Source organism: Agrilus planipennis, unplaced genomic scaffold (genome assembly GCF_000699045.2).
Source record: "Agrilus planipennis isolate EAB-ADULT unplaced genomic scaffold, Apla_2.0 scaffold11, whole genome shotgun sequence".
NCBI classification, from domain to species: Eukaryota; Metazoa; Arthropoda; class Insecta; order Coleoptera; family Buprestidae; genus Agrilus; species Agrilus planipennis.
Genome location: NW_020440736.1, coordinates 885,560 through 896,202, shown reverse-complemented (window position 1 = coordinate 896,202; position 10,643 = coordinate 885,560). Strand labels below are relative to the sequence as shown.

The 10,643-nt window shown below is 33.8% G+C and overlaps 1 protein-coding gene across 1 annotated transcript in view; it reads left to right on the top strand.

Annotated features, from left to right (window-relative positions):
- Window positions 1-10,643, top strand: part of LOC108733792 — a 118,093-nt gene that overhangs the window by 102,604 nt on the left and 4,846 nt on the right. Inside the window, exon 2 of the mRNA XM_018465101.2 lies at window positions 3,842-3,945. Within this exon, the coding sequence (XP_018320603.1) occupies window positions 3,842-3,945 (104 nt within the window). The remainder of the gene's footprint in view (window positions 1-3,841; window positions 3,946-10,643) is intronic.

Here is a 10,643-nt window from a genome sequence, read left to right as displayed (position 1 = left end):
ATATGTACATTTAGAAAAGAAGGCAATATGGTGAATATCATCATTTAATGAATACTTTGAAAAATGTTCCTGTAAAATGGTTTGAATTTAGCCGACGGGCTTGCGAAACGCTTGAAGAATTACTAAATATAAATAATAAACAACAAGATTTATTTGCACCAGTTCTTCTCACGGCTATTACATAAACTAATAAATATTACACCAAAAGCAGTGTCTAGCATTAACTGCAGACGGAACGGATCACGTCGTTGCCGTTCGCAAAAATTTTCTTCCTCGGAAGAGAGCGTACGGTCAGCTCTGTCCCGTCTCGCTACAGCTCAAAAGCAGCGGACGGGTTATAATATTTATGTTTAATCGTCGCGCGGATTAATGCGTTGCGACGCGACGCGATGTGATCCGTCTGGTGGACGCTTACCGTAATGACTATATACGTATTATATTTTATATTTTTATGTGTGCTTATTTTGTTAATTAGGTATACATATATTTATTATACACTGGTTATTGCCCCCGTAACTTGATTCGCACGGGATTCGATTATATTGCAAACTCTCGTATTATATACATAGTAGATTAAACAAAATGAATTATAACCCTCTTTCTCCTTTAAAAAAATCCTTGAAACCGCGCAAAAAAGTATTGAAGGGTGGGGGTTTAGGGAAGTTAAAATATGTGATTATAGGTATTTTTGAATGGAAAATCTGAAAAGTATAAAAACAATGTAAATATCTCCAACAACGCCACCTATTGGATCCAAATTTTTCAAGCTGGAATCAACCGTGTTAGGATTAAATATAACATTCGATCAAAAGTTTATATAGTCTATCGAAACTGGTAGACGCGGATCACGATTTCGACTGTGTCGTGCCTGGTCAGCACGTCGTAGATATTTCCGATAGAAGACAGACCAACTTTACCTGTTGCCTTTATTAGGCAGCGTTTTATCAATTACTACAAATAGCGCGGCCAACGCCATCTATAGTATATTCAACAAGGTCCATAATGATGCCAACTTGAGGAGTTTATAATCCATAGCATAGCTAACCCTACGTGATATGCACGTAAACCATATAGAATTATAAGTTCATATAGTAGTGAATTTAGTTCATTAGTGAATTAATTTTTTTTAATAACTTAACCCACAACAGATAACCCCGTAGCTTAGTGGTAGAGTACTGGTGCGTAAAACCACGAACCCGAGTTCGATTCCCGACGAGACGACAATTTTCCTCGTTAATTGTAGATTATCTGTAGTAAGTAAAGTTAATTAAAATTAATTCAGTAATGCATTTAAATTTCACCAGGATCGGACTGGTCATAAGGGAGTTTGGCAGAGTTCGCCCTAGGCCCCCACACGATACAGATTCCCTATATACCTAAACATAAGCCTTTTAACCCAATCTAAAGATATAAAATATAATTATTTTTTTATCTCCATCCTAACGCTTAATATACAAGTAAATTTTTAAAAACTTTACTTCTTAACGATAAACTTTTGATTACGAGGGTGGATTGATAAGTTTCCGGCCTGACCAAGAAAAACAAGGTTTTTAAAAATTTTTTTTTTTTATTTCTCAACATAATCTCCAAGGCTGATACATTTCTCATAGCGGTGTTCCAGTCTATTAATGCCATCTCTATAGACTGATTCGTCAAGCTCCTCAAAATAACCATTTACAGCTTCGATTACTTCTTCATTGTCCGCAAATCTCTTACCGCCAAGCCATTTTTTGAGATTAGGGAACAGAAAATAGTCACTCGGGGCTAGGTCTGGAGAGTAAGGAGGGTGCGGCATCAATTCAAACTTTAGATCGTTGATTTTAGCCGTCGCAACGATTGACGTGTGCGCTGGTGCGTTATCGTGATGAAACAAGATTTTTTTCTTCGCCAGATGAGGTCGTTTAATTTTCACCTCGTGGCTCAAACGTTGCAATAAGTCTGCGTAGTATTGACCAGTGATAGTATTACCCTTTGCAAGGTAATCAATGTATATAATACCTCTTGCATCCCAAAAAACAGTAGCCATAACCTTGTTCGCCGAAAAAATTGTTTTTGCCTTCTTTGGAGTTGGTTCCCCTGGTCCAATCCACTGTTTAGACTGTTCTTTGGTTTCAGGAGTGTAGTGGTGGACCCACGTTTCGTCAACGGTTACGAATCGACGCAAAAATTCGCTTGGATTACGCTTATACAATGACAAATTTGCGGTAGAAATGTTTTTTCGAATCAATTTTTGGTCGACTGTTAGCAAACGCGGCACCCATCTTGCACAGAGCTTTTCCATATGCAAATGTTGGTGCAAAATATGTTGCACACGTTCATATGACATCTTACAGGTCTCAGCTATCTCACGCACTTTCAATCTGCGGTCTCCCAGCACTATTTGATGAATTTTTTCGATCATATCTGGAGTTGTGACCTCAACGGGGCGTCCTGAGCGAGGCCCATCAGAGGTGCTCACACGACCCTTTTTAAACTCGGAAACCCACTGCTTAACGGTTGAATATGACGGGGAGGATGTCCCCAGTGTTGAGTCCATCTCTTTTTTAATTTCCTTCGGCGTTAACCCCTTCAAATAAAAGTATTTGATGACAGCACGATTTTCCTGCTTTTCCATTTTTACGAAAACCACAGAGGCGTCTTGTTCAGCGTGCTGTCAAACCTACACTAGCAAGGAGATCGGGCTGAAACTATAGCTACAAGCTATCCAAGGATGGTACTATAGAATGTCACCTCAAGGTAGGCCTAGTGGCGTCATCTCTTGGTTAGGCCGGAAACTTATCAATCCACCCTCGTATATTATCAACTGCAGTATTTTCTAAGATATCTTTCTCTGATACCATTAGCATGAATGCTTCTACCTTTAAAGGCCCTTTGACTCCTGGAATTCCCGGGGGCCTTTCATAGTCCTAGTTCGCCTCTGAATTTAACCCTATAAAAATTCAAAGTGTCACTGTTATTAACTCATTTAGTTTTATGTAAGGTACTCTCCGAAATAACCCCAAAATTTATGATGTGGTCCTATTGTATATTAGATATAAAAAAATATTTAATCACTGGCTTGAGGCAGTTAAAATCAATGAAAAATCATTTTAATTTATACATATAACCCTGAGTGAGTGTAATTAATTTCACACTGACATAATTATGCACCCATGTGTGTTTTAGTATTACGAAAACATTGCTTTTTATTTGTCCTCCTCTACCATTAGGCACCTTACTTAATGAAACCACCAAGTGCAAAATGATTGTACGTACATATATGTTGTAGAAACCACATTGTTGAGCAACGGACATTGTTCAAAGTCTTATTTCAAATTTCAATTAAATACACATTTTCGCAACAATATTTCGCATCTAATTATGTTTATTTATTAAAAGAAAAATTTTTCGAACAGCCGAAAAAGCTGTTGCATCGTGCGAGAAAGTCACCTTCGAATCCTGGAGAGGATTTTTAATACTTGTAATTAAAAGGCGAAACTTTCCGATTGGTACTTACCATAACTATCTAAACTTTGTCCCTGAAAGCCGCGCATACTTAACAACGAAGTCGTCTTAAATTTTACCGTTGGATAATTAAGTCACTTAAATGAAGTTTTAATAAAGAACAGAAGAAGGTTCAGAATCCGTCAACAACCTTTTAAGTTTTACGTCCTCACTTACTGTTCTCAGAAACAGTTATTCTCCTTTTTACATCTTATGTTTATGCCCCTCTTAAATTTTGTGTAAATAACCAGTTAATTTTGTTAATAAAGTCAAGTTTTCCGTTGTTAAGTAATGTTATTTTTGCTTTGTTAACCGTTAAAATATTTTTAAAATAATAATGTGCTTTCGTTTGTTTCAGCAATACTACATAGGATTTCCGTTGGTATCGGAAAGCTGAAAATTGAAGGGGTTGCAACATGCCAGTATTTGTGTATGGATAATTGTGGTCTACTCTATGGATCGGTAAGTGAATTTTGCGATATACACGTATTGGCTATAACCCACGAAGACAGAATTGTAGTGGCGGCGAATATCATTTTATTTTAATGTAAATAATAGCAATAAATATGACTAAGTATGTCTAAATGCGTTAACTAGTAGAAAGGGTGATTGGGAGAGGTTCAGTGCCCAAACGCGACCAAAATCGTTTTCAATAGGAAGTGCTGTGACGTGAAATTTAAAGTTCATTAGAATTTTTTGCGTCACAGTAGTTCAGAAGTAAATGAGTTCAAATAAGTCAATACCTTTTACAACAATCGTGTTATTATTTTTAGGGTTCCGTACGTCCGAATGAAAAACGGAACCCGTATAGGATCACGCACATGGATATACTGGATCGATCAAGTTGAAATTTAGTACACTTATGAATTTCTGTTACCTAAACACGTACGCATAACGTAAATAAATTATTCTGAACATGGGAGTCAATTAGGGGGACCAATAGGAAATTAAAAAGAAGTTTTGCAAACTGTACCGTGTGACATATCAAATGAAAGGGCTTGTTGTAAGGATCTCAAATATATATTTTTTGTAATTTTAGTTATTTAAAAAATTAGATGAAAATTGACCATTCCCTCCCTATCTCCGAAACTACTGAACCTAAAATTTTGAAAAAAATATAGAAAATAGTTTTGAACATGGGAGTCATTTTGGGGGACCAATAGAAAATTAAAAAGAAGTTTTGCAAACTGTACCGTGTGACATATCAAATGAAAGGGCTTGTTGTAAGGATCTCAAATATATATTTTTTGTAATTTTAAAGTTATTTAAAAAATTAGATGAAAATTGACCATTCCCTCCCTATCTCCGAAACTACTGAACCTAAAATTTTGAAAAAAATATAGAAAATAGTTTTGAACATGGGAGTCATTTTGGGGGACCAATAGAAAATTAAAAAGAAGTTTTGCAAACTGTACCGTGTGACATATCAAATGAAAGGGCTTGTTGTAAGGATCTCAAATATATATTTTTTGTAATTTTAAAGTTATTTAAAAAATTAGATGAAAATTGACCATTCCCTCCCTATCTCCGAAACTACTGAACCTAAAATTTTGAAAAAAATATAGAAAATAGTTTTGAACATGGGAGTCATTTTGGGGGACCAATAGAAAATTAAAAAGAAGTTTTGCAAACTGTACCGTGTGACATATCAAATGAAAGGGCTTGTTGTAAGGATCTCAAATATATATTTTTTGTAATTTTAAAGTTATTTAAAAAATTAGATGAAAATTGACCATTCCCTCCCTATCTCCGAAACTACTGAACCTAAAATTTTGAAAAAAATATAGAAAATAGTTTTGAACATGGGAGTCATTTTGGGGGACCAATAGAAAATTAAAAAGAAGTTTTGCAAACTGTACCGTGTGACATATCAAATGAAAGGGCTTGTTGTAAGGATCTCAAATATATATTTTTTGTAATTTTAAAGTTATTTAAAAAATTAGATGAAAATTGACCATTCCCTCCCTATCTCCGAAACTACTGAACCTAAAATTTTGAAAAAAATATAGAAAATAGTTTTGAACATGGGAGTCATTTTGGGGGACCAATAGAAAATTAAAAAGAAGTTTTGCAAACTGTACCGTGTGACATATCAAATGAAAGGGCTTGTTGTAAGGATCTCAAATATATATTTTTTGTAATTTTAAAGTTATTTAAAAAATTAGATGAAAATTGACCATTCCCTCCCTATCTCCGAAACTACTGAACCTAAAATTTTGAAAAAAATATAGAAAATAGTTTTGAACATGGGAGTCATTTTGGGGGACCAATAGAAAATTAAAAAGAAGTTTTGCAAACTGTACCGTGTGACATATCAAATGAAAGGGCTTGTTGTAAGGATCTCAAATATATATTTTTTGTAATTTTAAAGTTATTTAAAAAATTAGATGAAAATTGACCATTCCCTCCCTATCTCCGAAACTACTGAACCTAAAATTTTGAAAAAAATATAGAAAATAGTTTTGAACATGGGAGTCATTTTGGGGGACCAATAGAAAATTAAAAAGAAGTTTTGCAAACTGTACCGTGTGACATATCAAATGAAAGGGCTTGTTGTAAGGATCTCAAATATATATTTTTTGTAATTTTAAAGTTATTTAAAAAATTAGATGAAAATTGACCATTCCCTCCCTATCTCCGAAACTACTGAACCTAAAATTTTGAAAAAAATATAGAAAATAGTTTTGAACATGGGAGTCATTTTGGGGGACCAATAGAAAATNTTCTGTTTTGAAAGAAAAACCTATATAATTGTTTAACAGGCAGGTGCTTATTAATTTACAACTTATAAATTTATAGTTCGTAAATACTTAGATTACATAATAAGTATACGTATTATAAACGACGTCGACGTTGACAGCGGAAGATTATAAAAAAACGGTTATTTATAATACCATCTGATTTATGTTTTTTTATTTATCACATTGAGCAATTAAAGTTACTACTTTACTTTAGTAATCTTACCAACAATAAAATCTGACTTACTTAGTCTGTTTAATATTAAAATCGAGGTTAAAGAACTTGCTATATGGTTAACTAATTTTATTTGTAGACCCTAAATAACTAGTTATTCCCATTAGTCCTATAATTTTGATAAGACCCGATAGTGCTACCAAATATCTTGTTTGTCGCCGTATGACACCTATTAAGTATGCTTAATGCTGTCATTTTTTTTCCCTTTATTAAACTGTGGAATTAAACGTGACGTTTTCCAACAAATATCCGAAAGTAAAGATGTTTTAGAGAAACTGCTTCAAGTATCGAATTCTTTTACGTTTTTTTCTTTTCACGATGGATTTAATTCTGACAGAGCGCACCTAATAAGCATGTTATTCTTCGTTCGTCTACAGTCCGTCTACTAGTACGTACCTAATACAGAATGAAAGATATTAATTTATCGAAAGCAGATCGTACCTGTATTAACATAGCTGTGGTATCGCATCGTGCATGCAAATTTATTAAGTACCTTACTCAGAAAAAAATAAATCTTTCCGACATTCTGAATATATAATCGCTTTCATTAGTGTGCTAACACAATAATAATAACAAAAGCACGTCGGCTGACATCAGCCAAACTAGCCTGACATCAAGATAATTTGACTTTTTAAAATCAACTCGCATTATCACACGAATGAAATCCGAGAATAATACGATTATGATGCTTTTCAGCTGTTTAGGCAACATTTAAAGGATTCATTATTCATTATCGACGTGTCGAACTTTTTTTATTCATTTTAAGGTCCAGTTGTTAAAAGAAGCTCAAGGTTCACTTATGCAAAAAGAAATAAATAATGGAAAATATAGGGTTGTTCGGAAAGTCATTTCGTTTTTTTTGTGGAAATGAAAGACAGTTTTCGTATAATAAACAAATACTTNGTCTGAAGATAACGTAGTAAATCTTTCAACAAAACAATATTGTTTGTACAAATTTACATTTGCAGTTTGAATGTAGATGATAGAACTACAATGTTAAGTTGGTTCTCGGGTTAGGGTTCCGTAATGAAAATCGGAACCCTTATACGATCAGTCGTGTGTCTGTTTGCCCATTTTTGTAAGTAATATTTAATGCAGCCAGATTTAATTTTCTTTATCGATTGTTAGAATATTTATCCTTTAATCTATTAATTTCCGGGTAATAATTGCATATATTAGTTTTGAACATACGAGACAGAAAAGTTGTAAGTAATTAGAGCTTTTTAAAATACTTCCTCGTTGTAAACGATGACGGGTTATGCTCGTCTGCCTTGGGAACAGAATTCACTGAACCCGTCGTAATTTTCTAGTCTTTGTCGCAACTCTTTTATCAATTAAACAGGAGGAGGAGTTGTGTAGTAGAAACGTTGCAATTTGATATTCGTCAAGTATCAAAGCAATTATGCTCATTAGGTTCTCCACTGTTTAAAAGTTAAGAATTGATGTGTATTTTTTGTTCGCACGCGAACTAACATTTAAGTAGGCGGAAGTAATTCGTTTGTCATTCAGGTCTGTAACCGCTCATTAAAGGCGTGTTTGGCGAAGATTTGAATATCGATAACATCATGATAGTATGCTCGAGCATACCTTATACAATATCAACGTATTTAAATGTTAGCAGAGGCGGCTGTGAAAACGAAAAAAAACTTTTCTTCATTCAAATTTACATATAAATATACATTAGGTAGTTATAAGTACGTCTACATAGATACTATTATGTACTTCGCGTCCTGCTGCTACGTATGTATATGCAAAAGAAACAAATATCTCACAAATTATTCTTATAACACGTATCAAAATCCTTTTCTTGGTAGTTGCTGTAACGCCGACGTAATTTTGTTTGTCATGTTAATTTTATTAACCTGCCAACGATTTGATTAAGTTATAAATAAAAGCGGTAAAATAATTCAATGGAAAAGATAGAAAAGGGGAGCCCTATCACTCTTATCTTAATGCCCTCCATAATTACGTCGATCCGGCGACAAAGTTAAAGGGTTTCGAGGATTATCTCAACAGGGTGCAGTAAAATTACGCTGACATCGACCCGATTGAAGAACGCTCACGCCTCTCCTTTAGCATTCTTTCACCCCTTCGGAGCACACACTTCTCACTTAAAAATCAACATTAAACGATATTTATTGCAGACCGTCTATAGCACACTAACATACCTAATAAAAAAATATATTTTGACAAAAAAATACCTGGCAGGTGCCAGTATCGACTCGCGCGTCGAGAGATTTCTACCTCCTTAAATAAATTGTTACGCTTATAATGAATGATTTCGAAAACTTCGTCAATTCATCGCGTTGATATAAATACAATAAAACGTGGTTTATAAGAACCGGCGACGTAATAACCGAGTGTCGTTATTAACGAATTTACAAGGCAAACCCAAACACGTAATTACGGGGTCTATATGGTAATAAAATATTAATAAATGTCAACAATTAATGTCAACAAAGGCATTTACATTAAAGGTAGTGCTAACTATAAAAATATGTTGTAATATCCAAGTTTTAAATGTCGAATTTGCATGGCTATTAAACAGTGGTGTTAGACCAGAATTGTCGTTACAACCGATGGTTATAACCAAGTTCCACTGTATTAGAAGCCTACAATTTTATTTTGGTTCATAATTTCCAAACCGAATAAGGACAGAAACTAACAATTTATGAATCATCCTTTTTTGTTTATCAATGTGAAATAAATACTTCGCTCATTTTAATTTCCAGTAAATTTTAGGCAAATTACTTAATATTTTTCGGCGACAGGATAGGATGGTGTTCACTTTTGGTGCATTTAAGGCCATTAACGATCGAATAACTTCTTTATTATTTAGTTTCGTTGCTTTATCCAGTGACCGACCTTGGACATTTGGGACCCTTTTGAATAATAAAAGACAAACTATAAAATTCTTAAATAATGCGTAGTGTTCAATGTTTACAAGCAAACGTAACCGGAATGCGGAGATACTTAGGCCCCGATATGCGAAGTGCATCGCTTGCATCACCTTCATACATAAATTCGCTTCCGCTCTAACTACTTTAAGAGCGATTTTGGGCGTTTAAATTTGAAAATAGTTTAAAGATAACCTCAAATTTTGAATCATTTGTTTCAGTTTCGCAAAAATACATTTTCGTTAGCATATGTCGTCATACGATAGCCTTCCACATCTTCATATCAAATGAATTCGAAAAAGCGCATGTCACCTACCGCCCTTTTATATCATATAAATTTAAACATGGCTTGAACTACACTGTAAAGAACGAAATTTCGCGCTTCAGGTTTTCAAAATTGGTTAAAACGAAGCCGAAATAATGAATCATTCCCTTGGATTTCGAAATACATATTTTCGTGAACACACATAACACCTTGTCGCACATTTATATCATACAAATATAAATTGGAATAGGAAAGCACTTGTGGGGCCGCATGAGTTGGGGGTCCGATTTAGAGCGACCTCTCGAACGACTAATTGTTATGGTTTCACTCAGACCTTAGGTAAAATTCTAATAATTTCGTAATTTTAGTTTCTAGAGTACACATCTCTAAAAATATAATCTATCAAAAAGAAAAACAAAAGAATCGTTTCAAGATACATAACTTGCTCCATCTAGACTTTGCTTATTTACGTATACGTACGCATATATTGCTAACAATTGTAAGATATGAAGTCTTCATTTATTATGTAGTGTCTGAGATCAACCTTCATTTCGTAATTATTTTCCATCTCCATTAATTTTTTTAATTAAAAAAAAAAAACAAATTTATCGGATGAACACATTAATTCCCCAGATGGTTGAATCTTCGTGGGAAGAAAAACGAGTCAGGGCGTTTCGAAATTGATTTTATTAAAGTTAACCCTTCATAAATTTTATGAACACGTTCTCGAAATTGGAAGGCTCTTTAATGCCTTACGTGTACGTATTATATGTGGCTATTGCACGTGGTATGAATAAAAGGTATAATGAGATTTCCGAACAAAAACGAATCTAGAAGGTACTGGCTAACCCAAGTTATTAAATCAACTAAATTTTCGCCATTTATTCCTTAATAAGAAATAGCAAAGTAAGTAATTAATTTTATTTTTAAAAAGTATTAAAAAATTTAAAATAAAATACTACTTCGATTTGAAAAGAACTTATATATTTGAATTGTGTCAGAATATTTTTTAATAATTTCCGGTA